The sequence below is a fragment of the Microtus pennsylvanicus genome, chromosome 2, assembly GCF_037038515.1.
Source record: "Microtus pennsylvanicus isolate mMicPen1 chromosome 2, mMicPen1.hap1, whole genome shotgun sequence".
NCBI lineage: Eukaryota > Metazoa > Chordata > Mammalia > Rodentia > Cricetidae > Microtus > Microtus pennsylvanicus.
Genome location: NC_134580.1, coordinates 46,178,348 through 46,206,266, shown reverse-complemented (window position 1 = coordinate 46,206,266; position 27,919 = coordinate 46,178,348). Strand labels below are relative to the sequence as shown.

The window sequence follows — 27,919 nt, the reverse complement described above, 5'->3', positions numbered from 1 at the left end:
AATTTTTTGACAGACATATGTCTGTAGTAATATGAAGCGGCGGGGCTGCGTCCCCAACACCCCAGCCACCTGCTCGGCTAGCTTTTGCCCCGAAATAACAACACACAAACTGCATTCATTTAAACACTGCTTGGCTCATTTCTACCTAGCCTCTTCTAGGCTAACTCTCGCACCTGGACTAGCCCATTTCTTATTGTCTGTATAGCACCGGTCTTACCGGGAAGATTCTAGCCTAAGTCCATCCTGGGTCAGAGCTTCATAGCGTGCATCTTCCCTGGAGCGGGGAGCATGGCGTTGAGGCGTCTGCTTCGGAGAGGAGAGCTGTCGAGTCTGAGCTCACTTCCTCTTCCTCTCAGCGTTTTGTTCTGTTTACTCCTCCTACCTATCTTCTAACCAATGAAATGGGCCAAGGCAGTTCCTTTATTATCCAATGACCTTCCTCCATCATATGTCTGATGAATGACCGAAGTGTTTGAACTAGCAAAGCTGAGGTATGGTGAAGGCCCATATTCTATACAGCACAAAGCCTTAGGTGTAAGGGCAGTGACGATGGGGAAGTTGTTAAAGATTGACAAGAGAAGGTTTGAAAAGGAAAAAAGAAAAGCTGTGAGAAATATCAGTATGGGGCCGGTGCACACTTTTAATGCCAGCACTGGGGAGACAGATACAGGTGAATCTCTGTGAGTTTGAGACCAGCCTGGTCTACAGAGTGAGTTCGAGAACAGCCAGGGCCACATAGAGAAACTTGTCTTAAAAATGAAAAAAGAAAAAAAAAAAGAACCATCAGCCTGTGCAGTCCTTACAGTGTTAGATTTAACTAGTTGTTCCCTACGTGTCTAAGTCTCTACATTGATAGGACAAGACAGGAACAGAGCAGTAAAGCAAGTCTTATGATGATCCTTTGGGTTTGAGGCATGGACCATAAGCCTAGCACTTCACAGTTACTCCCTCCACAAACGCTACTGTTGATTTGAACTCCAGAGCAAGGGATGGTACTGACTTGTAGTCAATGGCTGCATAAGGGATCTATCTCTGATTCAGTTTTATATATATATATATATATATATATATATATATATATATATATATATATATATATATTTTGCTTTTTCGAGACAGGGTTTCTCTGTGGTTTTGGAGCCTGTCCTGGAACTAGCTCTTGTAGACCAGGCTGGTCTCGAACTCACAGAGATCCGCCTGCCTCTGCCTCCCAAGTGCTGGGATTAAAGGCGTGCGCCACCACCGCCCAGCTCTGATTCAGTTTTAAAGTTTTAGGCATAGGACTCTTGATGAATAAATAGATACTTTTAAAGTTCAAAGCTTTCCCCTCCAAAAGCACATAGAGGCGAAGCCGGCTTCCTTAAATACCAAGTTGGAAAACAGCAAGGTTCAGTAAAACTAGTCCCACAGTGTACGTCAGTGCTTCTCTAAGAGCTGACTAGAAAAGACAGTTAGCAAGACTTCCAAGACTTCCTCAGATCTGCATGTATTGCAGTGGACTTGCCGTGGTGTCTGTTAGAGTAGGTGACCCATAATTTAAAACCACCCACTTGTCTTCCTCGGTCCTTCTCTCCTGTCTTTAGCCACAGTGTTGTGGCATACCGTTTCCTACTGAGAGCAGTTAATGCTTTGTCTTTGTTTCATATAGTTGCTTGAATTTAAATGGTATTTTGTAGGTTGTTTTAGTGCTGTGATCCCCTTGAAACGGGTTGTCTGGCGACAAAGCCCTCCGATGCTCATTGGACATCTTGGGAGTTTGGAACCCACGTAATGCATATCAGGTATTGAAATATTTAAATATGCGGTAGTAGATGGCGTCTCTCTCCACTCCCCCTTCTCTGTGTTTGAGAGTGTGTGTTTGAGACCAGGTTTCTCTGTGTAGCCTTGGCTGTCCTGGAACTCAAGAGATCTGCCTGTCTTTGCTGGGATTAAAGGTGTGTGCCACCATGACACCAGGTTTGTCAGTGGCTTTTAAGACTGTTCTGTAAATGGAGACTGTGCATTCATTTCCGGCCACCCAGACATGAATAATCACACAGAAACCATATTAATTCAGCATTGTTTGGTCAATGGCTTAGGCATATTGCTAGCTAGCTCTTCTTAAATCAACCCATTTCTATTCATCTATAATCAGCCATGAGGCTGAGGCCTACCAGTAAGGTTCTGGCCTCTTACTACATGGCATTTCCCTGACTTCGCCTTCTTTATCCCTGCATTCAGTTAGTTTTCCTGCTTAGCTCTGTTTTGCCCTGCCATAGGCCAAAGCAGCTTCTTTATTAACCAGTGGTAATAAACATATTCACATGATACAGAGGAGAATCCCACATCACTGTTCCTTAGTAAGAACATGTATTTATCCAGAATGAAAAATGACTTTCTGTCTAGAATGAGTTTTTTTGTATTTAAAACAATTTTAAAGACTTTGAATTTCAGAACTGTCTATACCAGTGCTCTCAAATTTGAGGGTGAATTGGAACCACTGAGAAATCTCCATAGAACAGGTCGCTGGTCCCTACCTGCATAGTTTCCATAATTTTGAATAGCACAGTGATTTGCATTCCCAAGATTCCAGGTACTGCTAATGCCAGGGACCACACTTTGAGAGAGAACATGAGCCAGGTCCCATGCAGTAGGAGACCCGCCACTAGATGGCAGCAGAACACTTCCTAGAGGATACTCATTGGCTGACTGGTCCTAGGTTTCTTGATCAGAGTTTAGGTTGTGTAAAAGATTCATCAGGTTATCAGAATTTAGCATTCTGAAGCCTGATCTGCTCCATATACATAAAAATTAAAGATGTTCTGGTTCTTTCAAACCTAGGAAACTAGGAATATTGCCATTACAGTCTTTCAAGATCAGCTCACCTAGAATGAACATTGTTCTCATTCCATGGACTCCTTTTCAGTTATTCATGCTGTTCATTTTATTTACTGGGGATTGCTGCAGGACTTGTTACAAAACAGAAATATAGGAGCGGGAGAGCTGGCTCAGCTCAGAGTACTGGCTGCCCTACAAACATCTGCCAGGGACCTTGTGCTGCCTGCTGGCCCCAAGAGCACTGGGCATAGAGGTTTTGCATATACTTTGATGCAACAAGTATTTTATGTCACACACATAAAATAAAATAAATAAAGACATCTTTAAAAATAAACAATTCTTTTAAAATATATAAAAGCAGGACTGGAGAGATGGCTCAGCTGTGAAAGGTTAGGATTATAACCAAAATGTATAAAAACAAATATATATCCTGTAACTCATAAGACAAGTGGAATTTATGCTTCTAAACTACTGGATTTTGATTTGTAAACTTTTAGAATCACCTTAAAATATCTGTTCATATGAAGATTTATAATTTTGTCCTTTTTCCGGTTGCATTTGGAAGAGTGGTAGAAGGTTAAAAGGTGTGAAACACACTGCCTATGGCTTCCCTAGTCAAAAAGTTGAGTAGTTCCATTTTAAGGAGCTCTTGCAAACAAGTTTCTGCTCTCTTTGCCTTTCCTCCCCTCCTCTTTCCTCAGAGTGTCACTCCCTACTTCCCAGCTGACCCACACCTCCAGGTGTTCTTTCTTCAACCACTGAAACAGCCTAAGAACTGCCATCAGTTTTCCACATGGTGGTGCCTGTAGAGGGGATGGCTTGCCCTGTGCTGTACGTGTAGAGGGGATGGCTTGCTTTGTCCTGTACTTGTCTGACTTTGAAATAGTGAATGAGCCACTTTCTGTTTTCTTTGCTTTTTTTTTTTCATGTTATATATTGTACCTAAATACTCTTTGGGTTTTCTAGACCCTTGACAATAGATACTTTTTCTATTGGTTCTGTTTTCTTCTCAGATTTGTTTTGTTTTTTTCTTGGCCTTTGGAGCTGAAGCATTGGTTAGATTTCAGTGACCCAACTGGGTATGAAAAGGACTAACACAGAAAAACTAAATAGGATTAAAAAGCCAGGCCAGCACTACAGTGTGTCTGTGGTCATTGGCAAGGGCTGAGGCGGGCTTATTGCTAAGCAGAGATGACAGGAGAGGCAGAAGTAGAACAGACGCTAGAAGCATTTTTTGAAACACTATAGTCCCCTTTTATTGACATCAAGTTTTAATGTCTGTGGTCAATGGAAAGGAGCTTTTATGAGGATGGCATGATTCTGAAACTGGCTTGGTTCTTCTAGAGGTTATTAGCCAGCTTATTCTTTTCCTGTTTCCGTGGCTACAAATGAAGTTATGTGTTCGTGCTGTACATTTCTGTGTCGCATTACTTTTGTGTAGAGTGCAGTCTGATAAATCTGTAGTGTTCACCACTTGTGAAATTTGAAAATTTCTACTATCCTCATTTTCAAAAATTAAGGAAAATGGAGAGATTTACAATGCTTTCTTTCACCTACTGTATCTAAAATACTATTTAGGGGCCAGAGAGAAGGCTCAGTGGTTAAAAGGATTGGCTTTTCCAGAGGACCCAGGTAGTCATACACCTGCTTCTAGGCACTATTGTTATTAGAAATGTACATGGTGCCTAGACTTACATGCAGTCAAAACACCCATAAGCATAAATAAATAAAAATTTAAAAATAAATTAAAATAAAGTATTTTATTTGTAATAAATATGAAAGTTCCTAAGGAGATATTTTGATATAGAGAGGGCACTGAAATCAAAATCCTATAGTACACCAGAGTCCACACTAGTCTCCTTCTTTATGCTTATTAGCCATACGTGACACATAGCTAACACATGAGATGACAAATCACAAAGACTATCTCACTTCTCTGTGACAGAGAAAGGTAAGAATAATAAGGGATGGCCAGATCAGCTAGACCTGCAACTTCTTAGCAGTTCTGGTGGGTGTTCAGATCAAACATTTGGAAGAATGAGACACTGTCTCATTTTCTCCTGTACTTGCCACTTTTGCTGTTGGCATGGCTACTATTTTAGGTTTCTCCCCACATTGTTTAGCCAGCTTAAGATGAAAAGTGCAGCATTTTGGGGGATCCTGTTACATTTGCTTCTGTATGAAATGTGTGTTCATTTGAATCCACAGCTACAGTACTTCATATTTTGTAGCTGATGTGGTAAATCAGTTTCATATGGTGTTGGGCAAGCTGGAAGGTTAAGCCTCTTAACTTCAGCAGCCAGCATATTCTAGTTGCTGTAAACAATTAAGCCTGTCAGCAATTGACCTTGGGAATGCTAATTTGCTTGTCCCTGGGTGCTGCCTCAGGCCCTGGCTTTCTCTCCGTGGGTGGGAGTTATGAACCTGGTTTGGAGAAGAACTGGAGGCATTTGAGGCCAGCTCCAAACAGATGCGCGTCTTGCTTCATTTTTGCATGTGACCACGGTTGCAAGAGGCATAGTCTTGCATGATATTATTTTAAGGCCTGTGGAATCAGAGACCAAAGTTGAAAGGCAGCTTCTTTTACCTTTGGATCTGTTCTTGCCCTTTAGTGAGCCCTGATGGTAAAGGTTGATTTAAAACGGACAGTTTCTCATTGTGATTCTTAGGATTATTAGAAGAGTTGAAAGTCACCTTTTATAACACACTCATTCCCTGCTTAGTGACTTTTACTGACAGGGTCTTACAGTGTAGCCCAGGCTGCCCTCAAACTCACAATCCTCCCGCCTTATCCTCCAGAAGGCCAAGATTACAGGTATATACAAACACCTCTGGTTTTGCTTTGTTCTTTGCAGCTATTTAGTGTCTGGTCCAGAATAAGCTGACTAATCGAGAAGAAAGGGGCGCTAGCTAGGGAAGTTCCACCCAGTGAGAAGTTCTGCACTGGCAGTGCTTTCTCTGTATGTGGTCCTGAGAGAGAAGAGCTGGGAGAGTATTTAAATTCTGATTTACTGCCACTGTAAACTGGCAACAGCTGCTATGGTCACTTTTACTTGAAGACAAAGATTTCAGTTTTCTTCTGGACTGTGTGTTAGGATTTTGCAGTGAGAAGAGAAAGGGTGTGTTTAAGAAAAAGAAATATTGAGTTCAGTTGTCTTTAGAACAGGGGATTTATTAGAACCATAGTGTGCCCTGTGGTCCAGGCTGATAATAGAGGCTTTAGTCCTGCCAGACATAGGAAGGTGTCTATTCACTAAGGTTTAAGAGGGAGGGGGAAGTATCATACTGTGTGGAAGGAGGCCTAGTTAATATGTGACCACAGTCAGGTTGCTTTAGATTTTGATTAGCAAAAGGGAGAGGCAGGTTTGACTCTGTGAGGGCTGTGTAAGGGGAGCTGGTTATAGGGGCAGGGCATGGCCCATCAGCTCTTAGCAGTGACTTCTGCGCCTGGGGACTCTGGATTCTAATATAGTGCATGGGCAAACTACAACATGATATTGTACACTACAGAACTGTAGAGTACCACATAAAACTGATCCAAATGGTTATTTGAACCTTTTTGGTTTCAATTATTAGATAATTGTTAACTCTTTTTTTTTGGTTGTTGACTGATCACCAGTTAATTTTTAGCCCATGCCTTGAAGGTTAATGGTGTTGTAGCAGCTTTGGCAAATATGTATGCTTGCAAAGATTAGGAGCGCTACATGGTAGTAAGTGACATATTTCTAATTAGTAGATTAACAGTGTGTCTGAACAAAACAAGAGTCAGGAAGTCCTTCACCTCTGTTTATTACAGAACAACCTGCTAGTATATTCTGTGGAGTAGGTGACTTACGGAAAAGATTGTATGTGTGTGGGTATGTGCACGTGTGCATGCGCCAAGTCCAGAAAAGAGCACGGGATCCCCTAGAGCGCTGTGAGGTGATGGTAAACTGCGTCGTGCCGAGTGCTGGGAACCAAACGTCTTAACCACTGGGCAGCCTTCTCTCTGGCTCTGTATTTATGCATCTTGATTATCAATAATTGTCTCCATAGATTGTCCACGTTTCATCATTTCTCTATTCCCACAGCAGTTGGCATTTCCTCTCCTGAACAGCTAGTTATTAACTTGTCCAACCATGATAAACTACTGATAGCTCACCAGAATGTGGTGTCACTGGTGACATCCCTCCATACACACTCCAGTCACAGAGACCTGCTTTAAGTGCCACTCTGTGCGCTCTGTAAACTTCCATTGCTTCCTGGTCCTGTCGAGTGCTGGTGGGTACCTCTCCTCAGTCACAGCTGAGATTAAGTGCCATCTCAGCTTGGGTTCCTCTGGGTGTGCTGTGCGTTCATTCATCGGGATGATGGAACACTTCTTTTCGCTGTATATTCACACCACCGGACAGACATAGAAGTTTGTCTATGTCTGACACTTAGTTATGTCCTGTTTTGCACGTTTTGGCTTTGTGTTCCAAAGTATCTTGGAGTAACCTCAGCTGAGGAGTATCTAAAACAAATATTTGTTGGCAGTGAGCTGCACTTCCTTGATTCCTGTTCTAGATAAAAATTATTCTGTGGTAGTTTCTTCTCATATCTATAATGATGAAAATTTTCTAAACTGAAAATATAAAATAGTGTCTTCAAAGTTGTGGAGAGAATGTCACTTGTGGGCCAACAAAATGGCTCAAAAGGCACTTGCCATGAAGCCTGACTTCCTGAATTTGATCTCTCAAACCCCATTGGAAATGATTCTTGCATGTGTTATGTGTATGAGTTACTGGGCTATTAATTTCTAGTAGAAACTAATTTTTAAATTAGATGTGAGCCTTAGAAGCTTCCATGCCGTATTATCGACAAATCTTACTTCTGACGTTAGAGTCAGGTACATCTATACTGAAGCTCATGTATTTTAATGATGTATTTTACAGAATTCCTTTAGTTCCTGAAGTTGGTTCACTGTCTTTGTTCATCCCTCTCTACTTGGCAAGCCCTTCTCCTAGTAATATAAAGCTAATAAGATGTCTTCTACTGCTTGTAGACCTTATTCCAGAAGTTTTCTCTCAACAGCCTTCGGAAAATGAAGTAGACATTTGACAGATAAGATAGCTAAAACCAGGGGGGAAGTCACAGAGTCACAGAATGGTTTCATATCCCATTAGCTTCTGTTGTGCTCAATTGAATGTATGTATCATAAACACATACACATATTTTGTGTGTGTCAGCTTGTACTCGACCTTAATTGCCTTTGTATGAACAATATTAGTTAATAAATAATAAATGTGTAGTTATGGGATATAGGTTATTTTTTAAGGAATTTATTTTGTGGGCATAGTGTTTATTACCTAAAATTTGTTTGATTGGATTTTACATATTCTAGTCTACTTTTCTTTTTAGTCCTTCATTAAATGCTCTGAAACTCCATCAGCCTTTTAATTTTTTAAAAAATTTGTAATTTTCCCACTCACTGTATTATGTACCCATCTAAAGTGTATAATTTAGTGTTTTTTAGAATATTCATGGATACACAGAACCATTGCCACAATGTTACCTCAAAAACTCAACCCCTGGCCAGGTGTGGTGATATACACTGGTCACTCCTGCACAAGAGGCTAAGGCAGGAGTATTGTGAGTTTAAGGCCCAGCCTGGGTTGTATAGTAATGGGAAGAGAGGAAGCGAGAGGGAGGGCAAAGAAAGAAAACAGACTCTGCATCCCTTAGCTGTTGCCTTCTAGTCTCTGCAGGAGCCACTGATATACTATGGCTCTATGGCTGTAGATTTATCTATTGTGGAAATTTCATATAGAAATGATTTCATTTTTTTATAAAATGTGTTTTTTTTTGGTTGGAGTGTTTTGCTTGGCCCGTGTTGCAGGGTTCATTTATGTTGTTACATCTATCAGCATTTAATCAGTTAGTGTTTCATCTGTTTGTATAATTGAATAATACTCTACTGTGTATGTATACCGCATTTTGTAGTTCTCCCAGCTGTTGTTAATATTACTGAATTATTGTTTGGGTGCCTGTGGTGGTCTGGATGAGAAATGTCCTCCCTGGGCTCAGGTATTTGATGTATTTGGTCCCCAGTAGGTGGTGCCCTTTGGAGAGGTTTAGGAGGTGCAGCCTTACTGAAGGAAGTTTGTCACTGGGAGACAGCCCACAGATTTTACAGCCTTCCCTGCTCCGAATTTGCTTTCTCTACTTTGCTCTTGCATTTGAAGATGTGAGCTCTCAGCTTCCTGCCACCATGCTTGCTGATCGCTGCCTGTTGCCATGCCTCCCAGCCATGATGGATTCTGGAACCATATTTCTTTCATAAATTGCTTTTGGTCACAGCAACAAAAAAGTAACTAGTTTGATATTAATTATGCTGCCTGGCATCTATTTTCATGTTAGTTTCTCAGTGTGGCTTTGATTGGCATTTCTATGATTAATAAAGTCATATGCTTTGGGCCATTAGAGAAATCACTAGAGAAGTGCCTGTTCATATCCTGTGCACATTTTTAATCCAGTTTTTAAGTTCTTTAGATAGTCTGATAAAAGCTTTGTGTCTGACATATGACTTGCAGATTTTTTTTCCCATTATGTGCTGTCCTTTTACTTTTGTGATAGTGTTTACTGAAGTATACAAGGTTGTGATCTTGACACAGCTGTATGGTGTTTCTGTTGGTCCTGGTGCAACTTCTCTTGATAGAGCCCAGCAGCAAGTTTCAAGCAGTCCCATTCATGGGTGCTGGCTGAGTATGAGTTTTGAGCGGGGGCTCAATTGATGAGTGGTGTAATATGCAAATAAGCAGATAGAATAGGTCTGTCAAGGTGCTGGGATACAAACCTTTTCCTAGAAACAGTGTTGGTGGGAAATTGTAGATGAGGGCCTTCAGGACAGATTTCACACAGGCTGCTGTAGCATTAAAGATGAGTAACTATTCCACGTTGACTGGGAGAAAATAGCTCTGAGGAAAACACAGACTAAAAAAACTTGATGAATCAGGTGGTGGTGGTATGTGCTTTAATCCCAGCACTTGGGAGGCAGAAGCAGACTAGATCTTCCATTTCAAGGCCAGTCTGGTCTACAGAGTAAGTTCCAGGACAGCCAGGGCTACTCAGACTCTATCAATCCTATGTTGAAAAATAAAATAAAATAAAAATATTAAAGAGAAAAGAAAAACTTGATGAGAACTTTCCCTTATATACAAGCTGACAAGTTTGCCTGGGATTTTCTGGGATGCTAGAGAGGTGCAAGCCCTCTGGGTCAGAGACAAAGGTCTTTTATTGGCATACATCAAGTCGTGTGAGGGTTCACCTTACTGTCTCCATGCTTCATGCTCTATGGGATGATATGGGAGGGCCCAGGAGGGTTGATGTCACAGCTGAGGGACCTCAGGCTCAGCGGACCCAGGGTTTTGGGGAGGGCAGTAAACATGTTAGACCCAAAAGACATTAGCTGTATGATTTTGGAGGCAGAGACCATCTCAGTCCTTGGAGATTTTGTGCTTACATAAGTATCCTTGACAAGATACTTGGAATAGAAGAACACTTGGTACCTTTGCCCCCACGATGTGCAGAAATGACTGAGAACCATGGAGACTTGGTCCCCAGTACCTGGCAGATTCAGGAGCTGTAAGTGGTTCAGATTGAAGATTAACTTCAGCTTGGTTCCAGCCTGTTGCTACCAGCAGTGGTGAAAGCTTCAGCACTTTTCTTTGGGGATGAACTTTGTCCAAGATGCAGGAGAGCCAAGATGAGATGAAGAGGGTACCCCCCACCCCAGAGGGAACATAGTCCTTTGGTTGCCTGGGTGAAATAATGTTGGGCTTTTCAGAACCACAGAATCATGCACTTGTTTCAAACGCAGCACTGCCAGTTTTAGTAGCATTGTGACTATTTATAAAATAGTGATATGTTGTAAAATCGCAGTGAATGTCTTCCCAGTACTTAATCATGTGCTCATAGACATCTCCGTACCTCCTGCCTTCCTTAGCGTTGCTTTAAGTAATAAGGAATGTATCTAAAATGCTCTTTACTGAGCTGGGACATAGTGTTCACATTTCATTGGTTAGTTATTTTGGTTTTGGTATAATTGTTTCAACCCTTTGCGTTTGAAAAGGGAGTCTTAGGCTTGGAGTCTTAGGCTCAGAAGTGGTTTTTACAAAATACAGAGTCATGAATTAAAATACAAATTTCCTATCTACTAGCTTGAGGAATTGCTTCATTTCTTTGAGCTTGCTTTTTTCTGCATGGAAGACTTATAGTGGACTGCCTTCTTTTTGTGGTTATCCTTGGTTTGAGACAGTTACTCCTTATGTTGTGCAGGATTTACTTTGAACTATGGTCTTGCCATGTTGCCCAGGTTAGCTTCCAAAGCTTTGTGGGCTCAAGTGATCCTTCTTCTCAGCTACCAAGGGAGCTGTGGGTACAGACACATACTGCTCTGATCCTTAGTCCTTTTAAAGGTGGTGTTGGCAGAGGCTTTGGCGATGTGCTTATGTGTTTCATTGGTATTCTGAATATTAAGGGAAAGTTGCCGGAATATTTTCTAGCCAGTGTCTTATTTACATGCAAATAAAATTTTCTACACTAAATAACAATTAAGAATTATTATTATTGTTGTAAATTGTCTCCCTCTCTGTCTCTCACGTTTTCTCTTCCCTCCCATTCTCTTTATCGCAAATAAACTCCACACTCAAACTCTGTATGGAATATTTGTCTGTCCCTCACCTGTCATGGGACCTGCCAAGGTCTCTCTCTCAAGCCGTTTTATAACAATTATTATTATTTTTGCAGTTTCTTTTGTTCTACTTTGCACTCTCCTTTTTAAAAATAGCCTTTTTATTTTGAAATCATGTTAGACTTACAAAAACTTGAAATGAATATGAGAGTTCCCAAATGTCCTCACCGGTGCCCTTACTTGTTCAGACCATAGTGCCTAGTACATTGTTCAGAACTACACAAAACAAACTCCTGTTTTATTAACATTTTACTAGTGTCCTTTTCAAGGCATTGTCCATGATCCAGTCTGGGCTTCCACATTGCATTTATTCACTTTTTGCATTGTGTGGCCCTTTTTTTTTGTTTTTTGTTTGTTTGCTTGTTTAATTTTTTTTTTTTAATGTTTGACAGGTTTAAGAAACCTTACATAGAATGTCCCTCAGTTGGACTTTGATGTTTTTTCTTATGAGCTGATTGGGGTTATATGTTTTTGGAAGAAGGAAGCCAAACACATAATCACTTGGCCCTGGCAGTGTTTGCCAGGTGTCTTTACTGTAGCGTTTTTACGTGTACCTGTCTCCATACTGCCTTTTGGAAGCAAGTCACCAGCTCTGTGCATACAAAGGAAGTTAAGTCCTACCTCTTGAAAGGGTGAGTGTCTAGAGTTGGAATTCCTTAAAAATTGTTCCCGCCCCCTTGGAACATGCAGTTATTTTTTTTTCTTTTATAGATAAAATATTTATTGATTGTCTTTTTAGCCATCATTTTCCACCATACCGTAGAAGTTTTACAAAACACAGTAATGATTCCAACTTACACAGATGTGTAACTGCACATACATGTTTATGGACATACATGACTTTAAGTTTCTTTGAAAAGCCAATGGTTTCTGTTTTGGTGCCTGTCACTATCTTGGTTCTCATGGGATGCCATCATGAAGCTTCACAAGCTTGTTCTCACAGGTTTGAAATCTAAAGCTTGAAATCAAGGCACAGCAGGTTTTGTCCTCTCTGGAGGCTGGTGGGGTGGGAGAGGAGACTGAGACGAAAAGAGAAGAGAGAGGCAGAGAGAGAAGCAGAGAGGGGGCACTGTTGCAGAATATTTGTTTAACTTTGCAAAGATGTGTTGCATTTGCTTCTGTTGGGAACACACAGTTCTAAACAAGATGTCCCCATCAAATCCCTCCCCCCAGAGCTCAGGGAACTCCACAGAGGAGGAGACAGGAGAACAGGTTTCTCTAAAACAACTTAGTGTGGCTCATATGAACTCACAGAGACTGAAGTAGCAACCCAGGACCCGCATGGTCCTCTGCTTTACATACTGTATGTAGGGTTTAGTTTACTACTTTTATGGGACTCCTGAATGTATGAATGAGTAAGTCTTCGATTCTTGTGCCTTCTCTTGGAACTCTTATTTTTCTGTTGCCTTGTCTTGTCCAACTTCACTATAATGTTTTAATCATAATAGTGAAATAACTTCATGTAATAATCTCACTATAAGTTTTAATCTTACTGTATTTTGTTTTGTTATCTCTTAGAAGCCTGTTTTTTTTTCTAATTGGCTACAGAAAGAAAGTAGATCTTAATGGGAGAGGAGGTAGGGAGGAAGTTGGAGGAGTAGAGAGAGGATAAACTATGTTCAGATTCTGTTGTATGAGATAAGAATCTAGCCGGGCAGTGGTGGCACACGCCTTTAATCCCAGCACTCGGGAGGCAGAGGCAGGCGGATCTCTGGGAGTTCGAAGCCAGCCTGGTCTACAAGAGATAAGAATCTATGTTTAATAGAAGAGGGGGAATTGTCTTCCCTTGACCCTGGTCATATTATCAGTGGCATCTCCAAGGATTCTCGGTTCTTCTTACTGGAAATTGGTATTTAGAAACTAAGATCTGGTCCCCGGGTAGCTTTCAGCAGAGTTGGTGAGTGCTTATGCTCGTGGCTGATGCCTGTGTCTGCATCCACCTGACATCCTGTGTGCATCCATCTGCATCTGATGTCTTCAACTATAGTATTCCATGGTTAAATTCTAGGTGTTTTTCTCCCTTGATGGCCTATCTCATCACTCTCCCAACATAAGAAACATGGCTCCCACCATCCGCCATCCATTTATTTGTTTAGCTCCAATACAAATTAAATCATTTTCAGAGTCTTTAGCGTTCTTCCGTAACAGGTAACGAACTAGTTCACAGGGTTACATATGGTTCTTTTTGCCTTTTTTCTTAGAGTTCCAAAACACCATTGCCCATAGTTAGACAGGTCAGTTCCTTTCTCCCTACTCCTTTCAGGCAGGTTTGTCATATGTTTTGATGATTTTTGTTTGTTTATTTTCTTTTTGTTTTTGTAGTTCTGTTTATCAAACCAGGGCCTCTCCCCCATTAGGCAGGTGCTGTAAAATGGTTAAGATGGTTAAAAGCTTTTGCCATAGTCTAGTCTCTCCAATCCCTGATTGTTGCCATCCTGTTTCCTTCATGCTTTATATGCACTGGGATGGTTATTCCTGGTTGTCAACTTGACTACATCTGGAATTAACTAAAACCCCAAATGGCTGGGTACACCTGTGAGGGATTTTTCCTTAATTGAATCACTTGAAGTGGAGAGACACACTTCTCATCCAGATCTTTGAGGTGGGAAGGTTCACTTTTAATCCAGATCTTTTGAAATGGGAAGATCCACCTTAAGTCTTGGCCACACTTTCTACTGGCAGCCTATATAAAGAACATAGAAGAAGGACGCTTGCTCTAGCAAGTCCATCCCTTCACTGGCATCAGAGCCTACTTCTTTGGAATTCCCATGTATACTGAAGACCATCTGAGACATCCAGCCTTGTGGACGAAATAGCTACTGAATTTTTGGATTAGCTGGACCATAGCCTGTAATCCATTGTAATAAATTCCATATATATATATTTATTCTCTAAGTTCTGTTCTTCTAGAGAACTCAGAGTCATACATGAACTAAAGTTCTTCATGGCCAGCCTGGTCTACAGAGTAAGGTTCAGGAGATCCCAGGCTACACAGAGAAACCCTGTCTGGAAAAACAAAAACAGTGAGCAAACAAACCAGCCGAAGATCCCTAGCCCCTGACTTTGGGTGTGTAGCCTGCCTAAATTAGTTTACTAAATTGAATTGCAGATCCCTTCTGGTAACATTCTGGTTAAAAGATGAATACCGTATGTAGGTAATATTAGTAAGCTATCTAATGTTTACTCTTTATTCTATGTTAGTAAGAGTTTATGCTAAATGTTTTTCTTTAATTATTTAACTTAGAGGAAACTTCTGAAAAGAAAAGAAAGTTTAGACCACAACTTGAGATTGCAGAAATGTCTTTGGTAATGGACCCAGAATTTAAACCCAGATAGTCTTCATCTAAAGTATAGGTCGTTAGCAAGAGTACAAAAGCAAAGCTTCTGGGGAAGGACTCATGACCGTATCCCCATAGTTTCACAGATAAATTAACTAATCCAAGAAAGAATAAGAAGATTAAAATTTTTAATGCCATTTTGGTGTTATATTTGCATTCATTTTCTTCAGTGTTCTACACTCTAAGAAGTACCGTGAAGATGCATGTATCTTAAAATAATTTTAAAAACATTAAACATAGTAATTTAGCAACAGCACATCAATGTAAAGTGCAATATTCATACAATTAGAATAAACTTGCATATTTATCAGGCCTTAAGCCTTTAATGGACTTTTTCTAGTTCACTTATTTCAGCTCCCTTTTTATATAAGGATACTGAGTCCTGGAAAGATTAAGTTTTTAACCCAAGGTCTCAGATTAAATCAGTTTTGGGCCCAGATGTCCTGCTTTAGCCTCCTATGTTTCTCCACTTTCATTGTTTTTATCCTATCTGTGCAAAAAGCTGCAGAAAGTAACTAGATTTTTAAAATGTATCCTTTTGGGTGAGCCTGTTGAAAAGCCTCACAGATGTTCACTAGAAAGTGACAATTTGTAGCTAAAACTGGATGCAAATCTAGAGACTGTAGAAGGAGTGCTGGATGCAGTTGCAAAAATAGATGTGCGTGAATAGCGGCTAGGATATTTAGGAGCAGAGCTTACTTTAAAACAAACACTTTTGTAGAAAGCATTATTTATGGAACTTCACACTCAGTTTTAGTTTTCTAGTTTGATAAAGGCTTAAAATAATTTAGGAACATAAAAATAGAAAACAGCTGGTTGAGTTCTAGATTTGTTGAAAACAATGGTTTGATCCTTTTTTGGTTTAAAAATTCTGTGAATTAAGAAAAGAATCTAAGACAAGAGGCAGTCTAAGATATTTATTTATTTACTTAGGTTTTTCTAGACAGGATGTCTCTGTGTAACAGTCCCGACTGCCCTGGAACTTGCTTTGTAGACCAGGCTGGCCTTAAATTCACAGAGATCCGCCTGCCTCTGCCTCCTGAGTTCTGGGATCAAAGGCGTGCGCCATTGCTGCCCGGCATGACTGTGACTTTAAATGGCACGACAGAACACTGGCTTCACATTTTCCCGTGCATTAGGGTAGATCACCTGCAGGACTTGTAAAGATACGGGTTACTTTTTGTCACTGTTTAGTGTTGAGCTGTGCCCCAGGATTGCCAAGTAAGTCTTCTGGTTTAGGCCTCTGTGATTTTTTTTTTTCTAGCAAGTTCATGGGCAAAGTGGATGCTCCTGGGCTGTCTGTACTCAGAACCACTGAACTACAGGAAACACGTAATAGAAAGCGAACACACCAGCGAGCTGACAGGAGACTCTACTGATGGGTTTTGTTTGTCTTTCTTTCTTTCTTCCTTCCTTCCTTCCTTCCTTCCTTCCTTTCTTTCTTTCTTTCTTAATTTTGGAAGGGGGTAATATTTGTTTGATTAATGATTTGTTTAAAAAATGTTTCTACATTTTACATAAACATTGTAATGGGTGAGTGCCAGGCATGTACACCTGTAATCCCACCACACAGGAGGCCACGGCTGGAGGATACTGAGTGTGAGGACAGCTTATACTACATAAGGAGGCCCTGATTCAAAACCCAGCACAAAGTTCAGCAAAACATTTGTATTCTAAAGTCTGTATGAGTCATTGTGATCACATAACTTATATTAAATGTGCTTTTTCATAAGATACTTGCCTAGGAATGAAAAATTGCTGTGCGGAGCAGAATGGAGTTTTAGGTCCTGCTTCCTTTGGAAAGCCAGGTCCAGGCAGACTTCATAGGCTTAGCCTATTCAGTGGTAGCTTGCTGCTGTTTTTTTTTTTTTTTTTGCCATTTTTAGCTTGTATCACCCTAATTTTTAATAAAATTGGGAACCTTTCATGTGTTTCTTTGACACTCGTCTCTGGTGAAGTTGCTATTGTATTTGTCTTTATTTGTTGGTGAACTTGTTTTATTTATAACACTTAGAGACTTCGTATATTCTGAGTCATATATTTTTCATCAGATATGATTTATATTTTCTTCCAGTCTGTGTTTTAAACAGACTATTTTAAAAAGCAGAAGTGTTTTATTTTGATGACATGTAGCTTATCAATTTGTTCTCTTATGGACTGTGCTTTTGGGTAACATATCTAAGTCTTTTGCCAAACTCGTTTCCAAAGGTTTTCTTCTGTAATCTTTTTCCCTCAAAGTTTGGTTTTGCACTTCGTATGTGGCCTAAGGTATGAGGGATGTGTCTGTTCCGCTTTTTCCTTTTCATCCTCGGTCGCTGCTCTCTTTTCCCCTTCACCTTTTGCTTTACCTTTTCCTCCTCTTTCTTTTCTGTCTTTTCTCCTTTTCCCTCTCTTTCTGCTTCTCTTTCCCTGTGGTCCCAGCACCACTTGCAGACAAATTTCCCTCTGGTGAATTGCCCTCGTACCTTTGTTAGATCAGTTGTCCGTGTATATCTGCTTCTGGACTCTCTTCTCTCAATTTCTGTTGGTGTTTATGCCAACACCTCATTATCCTGATAGTGGAGCCTTGTAATGTATCTTCAAATCAGGTAGTATTGGACCCCCAGCGTTTACTCTTTCAAGACTATGTTCATTCTGGGTTCCTGCATATCCTATGTATTTTATATACTGTTTAGCACTGTAGAAAAGTCAGCTGAGATTTTGGTTTATCTTGTGTGCCTACAGCCTGGAAGCCTACGTCATAGGCTTCTAGCCACTCTCCTCCCTTTCTCTTTGCACATGGTTAGTATCTTATAAACCTTTAAAACTTTTTTTTATTTGTTTGCTGGAGATCAGAGAATAAACTGTTCACCCATCTTGGTCAGAAATAGAAGCATAATAGCAGATATTTGATAAAGAAGAATATAACATCAAAGAAAGAGAATTGGAAAAAGGATTAGAAAGAAAAGAAATTGGCAGGGTAAATTACACAGGAAGCATAACAGTGACTGTAGGAGAAACAGTCAAGAGAGAAACAAGTCAGCTCCGGTTGGGGAGGGGATGCTCGTTGATGGCGGTGGGCAGGGTAGAAGGAACTTCTTGACTAGTGAGATGTGGAGCATGCTGAGAGGAGGGTTTAGGTCGGGAATTTTCTCTGCTTCTGTTTGGTTGTTATAGCTGGGTGCTTGTGTGTGGGCTGTGATCTGCCGGAGCCTCCCATCTTATAAATACTAGTGCAGTGTTCTAATTGGTGCCGTGGAGTCCAGAACCATGTGCTTAGTGAATAATTAGTAGTTCTTTATTTCTTGTTTTATACTTGATTGTAACTGTTTTCCCAAACCAGATACAGTAGTGGGTGGTCATTTTATTACAGTTTACTTTACTTACCAGCAAGTTCCTTGGTAAGTTTCTAGTAGGTTTAAGTGTCAATAGTTCATTATGCAATTTTTTTTTAAATGGGAAGGCAAACAATCTGGGACATCACTGCTGATTTAGGGCAATTACGTGGAAAACAATACATTGCAAGATAACTAATGTAAGTACAAGTGTAAGAAACCAAACAATTACTCTTGTGATTCCCAAAACATACCTTACGATGCCCGAGATAGACCGTATGATGCCCGAGATGGACCACATGATGCCCGAGATGGACCACATGATGCCCGAGATGGACCACATGATGCCCGAGATGGACCGTATGATGCCCGAGATGGACCACATGATGCCCGAGATGGACCGTATGATGCCCGAGATGGACTGTATGATGCCCGAGATGGACCGTATGATGCCCGAGATGGACCGTATGATGCCCGAGATGGACCGTATGATGCCCGAGATGGACCACATGATGCCCGAGATGGACCGTATGATGCCCGAGATGGACCGTATGATGCCCGAGATGGACCACATGATGCCCGAGATGGACCGTATGATGCCCGAGATGGACCTTTTCAGGAACTTGAATGATGTGAAAGCACAAATATGAGGGCAGCACAGTCATAGGTGTTTGTAGTAAATTGTCATAGGCTGGGTTTCTGGAATTGCCAGTGATTTAAATTTTAACTGATTGGTTTGCTATTATTTGTATAAAATTGAATTTATTTGACTTTTTAAAAATAATCACAGAAATTATGTTTCAGTGGCTATTCTTGGTTGTCAACTTGACTACATCTGGAAGTAACACATCCAAAAATAGAGGGCATGCCTGTGAGGGATTTCCGCTTAATTTGAAATGGAAAGATCTACTTTGAGGTAGGAAGGCACACCTTCAATCCAGATCTTATCTGGACCTTGCCTTCTGCTGGAAGCCTATATAAGGACAGAGAAGAAGGAAGCTTTTGTTATTTGCCTGCTCGCCCTTGCTCTCCCTAGCACGACCGTTCCTTGACTGGTATTAGAATCTACTTCTTTGGGATTCCAGTGTATACTGAAGACTGACTGAGACGACCACCCTCATGGATTTAGTAACTACTGGATTCTTGAACTTTCTGTTCATAGGCAGCTATTGCTGGATTAGCTAGATCACAGCCTGTAGGTCAGTCCAATAAATTCTCTTCCTCGCATAGTGTCGCCTGTCCTTCTTTTTCACATGGAACTTATTTTTGTTTGCTTTTATGTTGTTACTTTAGAGCAGTTAAAGTTATCCTGGAGTTAAAAGAGGCCATGTTCTCTTTTTATTTGTTCCTGTACAGGAAGACGAGGCAGCTAAAGAACACTGTGATTTTACTTGGGAGACTGAAAGTCACTTCTCCTAACGTGTCACGTTTTGAGTCTTTAATTCCATTCTGTCTATCACTGTTGTGATGTCTGTAGTCATTTTCAGAAGGTGCCATGTCATAATAAAACAGCTCTGTGACAAGGTTCCCCTGTCAGTGACCTCATAGCATGTTGATTCGGCAGAGAGCTTGCAGGCTGGAGACACCACGAGTGTGTCACGCCAGTTCTCAACCACGTGCTCTATCAGTCTTAAAGCATTGTTTTTAAATATGTGGCGAAACCTCCTAACTCCGCATTACCAGCTTAAGTGAGGTTTATGTTGAGAATATTGGCTAGTATAATTAGTAAAGGAAAATAGCCTTCACTTTTCATGGGTCTTCTATGTTTGAGGTATGGTGTTTGGGTGATTTACCAGTATCATCTTTCAGTTTCTCAGTCACCATTAGAGGTTTATCAGAAGATATTCCTCTTTGTCTTTATGGCTTGGAAGTAGTGCAGGAGCCAAACTCTGTTCCCTAAGCTTCTTTCCTGGGTCTCCAAGTCCAACATTGTAGATAAAATGTCCCACACCGGACAGAAGTGATGCTTGATGGGCAGCGCTGCTGTGACTCCTTCCTCCATCCTGGACCCTACTGTTCCTTCCAGTAGGGAGAAGTGGACGGTTGAGGGTCGGGCACATGATTACAGTCAAGTGAAAGACCTGACGCTGAAACCTTGTGGGGACAAGAGAGTCTCTGGGTGTGTTGTAAGATGAGAGGAGCACATGGTACTTTAGTAGCTGGCAGCATTCATTTCTGTGATTTGTGACATGGTAGTTTATTGGGTGCCAGCAAATGTTTCCTTTGTCTGTCTAATGAAGGGTGATGGAGTGTGAGGAGAACAGGGAACTAGTCTCTTTCCCCCTCTCTTTTCCTCTCAGATGGAGGCGATTCAGCAGGAAGCCTTTAGATAAGGCACAGCACATGCATTACCCGTGGCTTCTGTATGAAGTATGCTTTGTCTATTTCTGTGGTAGTTAGTTCAGACACTGTGGCTTGTGCCTCCGGTGCTAACGTCAAGTCATAACTCCACTATTTATTAACTCCATGACCTGGCTGGATGATTTCACCTCTCAGGGAGTTAGTTTCCTTATCTCTATTGTGTGCTTAATAATACCCAATTTATGTTGAATCAGGAGGTAGTGTGTTCACAGATCTAGTACAGAGTGCCCATTGAGGGCTGCTCAGTTTTTCCGCTCATGGTGTCTTTGTTCATCGCCAGTGTTTTTGTCTGACTATTTTACTTCTGAATCAGTCTCCATGGGGAGCAGTGCAACCATTTATTTAGCCTCTACCCGGGTCTGGTGAACAGCCATGGCCTTTTGCTAACCCATTTCTGTCTCCTGTGACAGTGGTAGCTGCTGTTTCTCTTCCTTTAAGGCAGTCCTCCTGCTTGATGTGTAGGTAGTGCTCAGGGAGCATCTGCGAGGTAAAGAAATTTCTGGACTTGGGAAGAAATGTCTGCAACACTTCTCACTGAACATGAAGTCTGTGAGTTCTTGGTGCTTTGTAAGTTAGTTCAAACTTGTTACTTTTTAGTTCTGAGAGCAGGATACTTTTAGGATTTGGACATGTTACATTTGTAGATTAGCTATCTACTCTGCAGTGGTTTTAGTGACAGATATGTTTGGTTAGTGCTTACTCAGAGCCAGGCTTTGCACTGAGCACTGTACTTATATGTCTTCTTTAATCCTGATCACAACTTTATGAATTTGGTGATATTCTTTATCTTTTTATTGTTTTAAAAGATTTTTTCTTTTTTAGTTTTATGAGTGTATGAGTGTCTGCCTGGATGTATGAATGTGCACCACATGCATACCTGTGCTGAGAGAGGCCAGAGAAGGCATCACGTCTGGATCTGGAGTTACAGGTTCTTGTGAGCTGCCATATAGGTCCTGGGAATTGATTCCTGGTTCTCTCAAGAATAACAAGTGCTCTTAGTCACTCAGCCATCTCTCCAGCCCCCAGTACTGTTCTGGTACCCATTATAGAGATGTGGAAACTGTCCTTCCAAAGACTACACAGCCTGTAATAAAGTAATTGGGATGGGTTTACATCTGGATTCCAGAGCTGCCTTTTTGTTATGTAGTAGGTAGCTTCCCACTTTTGTGTTTGTCATGTGATAGGAGAGCTGTAGGCAGGCAGATGGCAGTTAGGGTGAAGGATTCTCCAAGATTTCTCCTGGAGTTTCGGAAGAAACAAACTGCTGACTAGCTTATGTCATGCACCTGATACTCCACTCTTACCTCCAGTGGGTTGCAGTTGTAATGTGGGGATTCAGTTTTAATTTTACCACACTAATATCTGTGTGGAGGAATAATTACAACTTTGAAGTGCAGTGTAGTGAGAAGTAACCAGTTTCTATTAAAGATTGCTCAAGCAGTGAGTAAGTCATTAAATTTAACTCCTGATGATTGTTGATTGCTTAATATCTGTCTGCCAGGAGACACACACAGAGATATATGTCACCAGAGATAGATAATTGGAGCTGATTTTTACAGAGAAGTAATGTTTTAGTTTTGATTTTGACAGTGAGAAGTTCAGGGCATGGTTTCTATTGTCATCTGTTTGCATCTCTCCAACAAAAGAGTAAGCGCTTTTTCAATAAAATATTGAAGAATCAAGTTCTTATCCGAAGAGATCTGGAAGTACTTATTCCCAATTTTCAGAAAATAAGATCTTCTAGCTACATGTGCTATTTTTTTCTAAGAAATATAAAACAAAGTCAGGCAACCCCTTGCTGCCTTCCTTCTTTCTTGCCAAAATGGTATATGTCCTTTATGACATTTAATGTTTATCAGATTCTTCTGAGTGTGTGAGTCATGTTGACTCATAGTCAGCAACCCTTAGCAACACTAAATGTCTGCTTTGTCTTAGCGTGGTAATTTACTAATAAAATACATGGTGTTGAATTTGAACAACTATACGTATGGTTGTTTCTGTCCAGGCATGCTTATTTGTAGCTTTGTAGAATAGAAAAATTAACCTGATCCCACAGTTTTTATTTTATTTGTTTAGGACAAATTTTCAGAAAATAGCTTGGCCGTGGACAAAGCTGTTCACCTGAATCAGATAGGCAGATGGAAAGAGTAAGTAGGTGACATTTGTTTTGAGGGTGTGCCTCCCTAGTGTGTGTGCACACATGTCCTACTTGTAAAGGTAAAGAGGCTTTATTGATCGCTAAGGGATGGAATATTTGGACCTGTTCTGGACAGTAGAGAGATGTCTGGGAAAAGACCTTGTGGCTGAGATCGTGGGGAGCTTTCAGTAGGGCACATCAAAAAGACACACAAGGAGCGGTGGTCGCCTGTGTGTGGTTTGCTTGGAGAGACAAGGAGGGCAAACCTAGACTTTGATGTTTGTTTCACTGAAGGCAGTGCTAGTGAAGACTGAGAGATCATGAATGGCTTTCAACTCTACTTCCCAAACCTCTGGGTGCATGCCTTGGGCTGCAGCACAGCCACCTGCGGTTAGGGAAGGCACTGTGTAGAGTAGTTGGTCTACAGCTGCGGCACTTCCATCCGCCCTCACTAATCTGGTCGTGGTCGGCAGCAGCAATCGGGTTGGTCTATTGATCATAACCAGGTGGACTCAGCCGTGCCACGATAAAGAACTGCTTCCCCCTCTGCTGTTGCTTTTAAACCTGAGACCTAGAAAATTATACTGAGCAAATAGGTGTGAATCAACCCTAGACACTGTTGGTACTGAATGGGGAAAACGTCTCACGCTCCCACGCTGTACCACATAAGGACGCCATATTGCCATGCTTACTTCTGGAGTTTTAGCCACAACCTGGAGTCATTTCTACTCGAGAGTCCATCTCCATAAAAGCAACTTAATTCGTCTCCTTTCTCCCTTCTCAGCTCTGTCTCTTCTTTTTGCCATGGTCTTTCCCATTCAGGACAACTGGTAGCAATGGCCACTGTTTGGCCTTCAGACTTTGTTCCTGCCTCAGTCATCATCTTTCTCTCATTAAAGTCTCGTGAATTTTGTTTGACGTTGAGTTTCATTCTAGCACTAAGCCCCCCATTCCTGCTTCAATGCTTTTTCAGCGCTTCAAAGCAGAGAATACTAATAGTTACTGCTGTTGATGCATTTTAACATTGAGCAACAGATGACGTGTCTAATGAATAGCGTGGCTGCCGAGATTGCATAATTATAGGTTTGTCTGACTTTAGAAGAACCATAAGCAGGCCAGCTTCATCTGGTTAGAGACTTCTCCAATTATGTAAGCATCAGAATATTTCAATCTAAAATGAAGCCCTCTTACAGTCATTATACTATTCTTTGTTTTCCTGGAGTTTGCCTGAATAGGAAAAAACAAAACGAAACAGAAACTCTCTTCAAGGAAGTGGTTGTTCTGTGACTCTTCCCTTGAGTCCCACTTGGTCTGTTAGGTGGTACAGGCTCCAATGGGTCTGAATAGTCTTAGAAACAATGCTGATCGGCGTGGCCCGGTAGACATGTACAACAGCCTCATGCTGGCTTGCTTACAGACAGCTAGAATTTTATAATTCAGAGCAGGGATTATCTGTGCCCTCTGGACTTGGCTTGCTGGGGTGGAGGTGGGGGACATACTTCAGCTAGTTATTGTGCTAACTTCTTGGAACAGTTTCTTAATCAATGTGCCAGGTGACAGGTTCTCCCAGAGGCCTTAAGTTCTCCCCATGGGGCTTCTCAATGTGTATATTGGCTTAGAAGTCAATGTTCATACATTTCATGTGGGTTTATTCAATTACTGATAGAAGGGGCTGAGTCTAATAAGTTCATAGGATGGCATATTGAAGACATTTCAGTATCCTGAGCCTCCCCAGACCATGTTTGGTGAGGGGAGTGCAATTAGATATATGGATAATAAAAATTATTTCTAACACTGAGTGCTGCTTAGAAGCATCTCTGCCCCCAGGTTCTTTGTAGGATTCTGGTTCCCTCCGACCTTTTCTCTGTATTCTCTCTGTTGCCTCACAGTTGGTTTTAGCAGCTTCCATCTGTGTGGTTGGTTGCAAGTACTCTTAGACTAGCGCACCCTGGACTTTTGAGTGGCTGAGCTTGGCTGGTGTTCTCCATTCAGTGGGTAACTTGTTTGTTGTCCTAGATAGCACTGGAAATTACCTGTGAGGATGGGAAAATTCTCTATTTTAATTCTATAGAATATCAGGTTGGACATTTCCAGATTTAGGAAATAGTGGTCCTAGGAGAATATAGAAGAAAGATTAATTCTACAACTTTTTTAGGTCTCAGAAATACTAACACACCATTCTTATCCATGGAAAAATGTAAGAAAGGCACAATTGTTTATGGTGCCAAGTATGAAGTGTAGGTGTGTGAAAATAAATTAAGCAAATAGTTTCTTCTAGATTGGTATAATTTCGGAACAGATGGAATTTGAGCTCAAGTCTTGAAGCATGTGCATATTAAATCTGATAAAGAATCTTAGGAAAGGCTCTGTGAAAATATGTATGTGCGTGTGTGCATGAGTGCATGTGTGTGTGTATGTGTCGGGTGGGGAATGTTGGAATGCGGCAAATATACCCTAGGCTGACCTCATATTCCTGAGTGCTGGGGTTACCTACCTGTGCCACCATACCTGGCTAAGTGTGGCAGTTTTTAAAAGATGTATTTTACCTTTAATTATGTATGTGTGGGGTTGGGTGTGTGTTGACTGAAATTTCTGTCCTGCCTGGTCCTGCAGTCATTCAGTCCCAAAGAATCACACAGAGGTCTACATCAATTATAAGCCAATTGGCCCAGTATCTCAGGCTCTGCTTATTGACTAATTCTTATAACTTATATTAGCCCATAATTCTTGTTTGTGTTGGCCACGTGGCTTGGTACCTTTTCCAGTGAGGCAGTCACATCTTGCTTCCTCTGTGGCTGGGTCACAACTGCAGAATGCGCTTCCCTCTTCCCAGAATTCTCGTTGCCCCGCCTCTACTTCCTGCCTGGCTACTGGCCAATCAGCATTTACTTAAAATATAAGTGACAGGGTATAGACCATTATCCCACAGCAGGTGTGGGATGGGGAGAGCTTTTGTGCATGTGAGTGCAGGTATCCAAGGAAGTCAAAAGAGGTATCAGATGAAGCTGGAGTTACAGGTAGTTGTGAGAGCTGGGAGCAGAACTCAGATCCACAGAAAGAGCTGTGTGTACTCTGAGGTGTCTGAGCCATCTCTAGCCCCTAGGTGGGGCAAGTTTGATGGTTGAAATATATGCTGTAGAATCCAGCATCAGTCCAGATCCTCTGGATGGTGGGTTTCTTTTTCCTTCTCCAGTCTACTCCCAGCCAAGTTGTAGTAAGCATGAAAGCCTAAGGAAGGAAGTATGACTGCAGGTAGCTTCAGCTAAGGCTCCAGAGCCCAGAGGATGTCTGGAGGAGCTGAGAACTGCAGTTGAAGAACAGTGTAGCCTGAGGGGTGGGAACATGAGAAGGGATGAAGATGGTGATCCTGAGAACAGAATTGTGGAGAACACAGCTGGAGTGGCTTGGAGCCTTTCTCCAGATGTGCTGCAGAAGGGCAGCAGAGAGGCCAGAGCTCAGAATTGAGGATTTTTGTGGTTCATTTTGTTTTCTTAATCTTTAATCCTCTTTTGTAATAACAACATAGCCGATCTGTGTATGTGTCAGATGCAGCAGGCTGGGGAAGGCACAGAAATTTGTCTTGTTCTACAAGAGGACAGAGGCGAGGAAAGAAAAGCAAGATGTTACATGAGATAGGCAAACAACCCCTCACCCAAATCACTCCCAATCCTTGGAAAGTTCTGGAAAGGGAGGGACATACAAATAGGTAAAATTGATTGTTGAAGAGATTTTGAAGAAAATGCAGTACTTTTACAAATTAGCCCTTTGGAAGTTATGTTGTTTGAAATTTTTCCAGATGTGGCGTTTGGAGTGAAAAATAATATTCACAACTTCTTTTTCTCTTTCAGCTGAAGTGAGCAGTGAATACAGTATGGACAGGGCCATGGTTGAATTTGCTAAAATGGATCGAGAGCTAAATCATTATGTTAAGGCTCTCCAGTCTACGATAAATCACGTAAGTCTGTTCCACTTCCCTGAATATTTGCTTACAGCCCTCTGCTCTAGAAATGGAAACAAAATCAAAATTCTTTTCTACCCTTAATATCTCCTTGTCCTTTCTGAAGCAGCTGTTGATCAGGACTCTCATGGAGCAGGAATCTGTAATATTTTCCAGCAAGGCACCTAGGCTAGTTAGCATATGAAATGCATTTTACATTGTCTTGCATTTTTGTTTGAAAACTTTTAGTGTAAGCCCCTTCAAATGTGAGCAGATTTTCACTAAAACGTTGAAAGTGTGTACAGCTTGTTTCTATTGTCAGATTTGCTTAAACATATAACTTAGACCAGGTTTGGTTATTTGTTCTCTAGCTTTAACTAATATGCATCCTTGCAAGATTTTTAGTATCAGATAACATGGAAGCATTTAGAGAAAGTTTAAAAATAAAGAAAGTTGGCATTTGGGTTGTTCCAGAGGCCAGACTTCTCTCTGCTGACTCCAGCTGTCACAGGAACAACACAGAAAGCAGTTAAGGTGGGAAGGAAGCAACATCCTCTTTGGCAGTGCTGTGTTGAGTAAGAAATGAGCAATAAGATTGCAGTAATGTTTCTGAGAAGTCCTTTGTCTCTGAGCCACGGAAACTCCCTGTTGAAGTGATTTCGGATACCTGTGTAATAAGGTGGCTTGCACTTCTGGTTTCTTTATTTGCCTTTTCTTCTTATGGCTATGGGAAAATTCCAAAGAGCAAGTGTTTAACAAGACCAGCTACTATTCAGATGAAGATAAAATTTTATGTGTTGTCTAATACTTAAGCCACTGAAATGAGCATTAAATACACATTTTTTTTCCTGTTTTTGTATGGCTAGTCTTTGGTATAATATAACTGTGATTGAGAATAGTAATAACTCATTCAAATTGTAAAGTCAAGTGTTTTTGGCTATTATAACTTAGGTTTAGTCCTCTGAATAAGTTTTGTTTTGTTTTGTTTTTTTGAGGCAGGATTTCTCTAGCCCTGGCTGTCCTGGAACACACTCTGTGGACCAGGTTGGCCTCGAACTCACAGAGATCTGCCTGCCTCTGCCTCCCAAATGCTGGCTACCACCACCACCACTGGCTAAAGGCTTACTTGCTTGTTTATTTATTTGTTTGAGTAGCAGCTGGGGAGGGGCGAGGACAGCCCAGCCCTTTAGAAATAACAGCAATCTAGGGATTGGAGGGGAATAGTTCTCCCACTTCCTTAGTTAGTATCCTTGGTCAAGTGTTATTTCTGGAACCTTATGTTCTTCATTTCATCACAAAAGCATT

At 41.2% G+C, this 27,919-nt stretch overlaps 1 protein-coding gene across 8 annotated transcripts in view; it reads left to right on the top strand.

Annotated features, from left to right (window-relative positions):
* Window positions 1-27,919, top strand: part of Nsmce2 (NSE2 SUMO ligase component of SMC5/6 complex) — a 206,020-nt gene that overhangs the window by 14,317 nt on the left and 163,784 nt on the right. For all 8 annotated transcript variants that reach the window (XR_012909640.1, XR_012909638.1, XR_012909639.1 and 5 more), the window contains exon 3: window positions 26,526-26,632. Coding sequence is in view for 5 of the 8 variants with exons in the window: in XM_075960966.1 (XP_075817081.1) it covers window positions 26,526-26,632 (107 nt within the window). In the remaining 3 variants the exon portion in view is untranslated. The remainder of the gene's footprint in view (window positions 1-26,525; window positions 26,633-27,919) is intronic.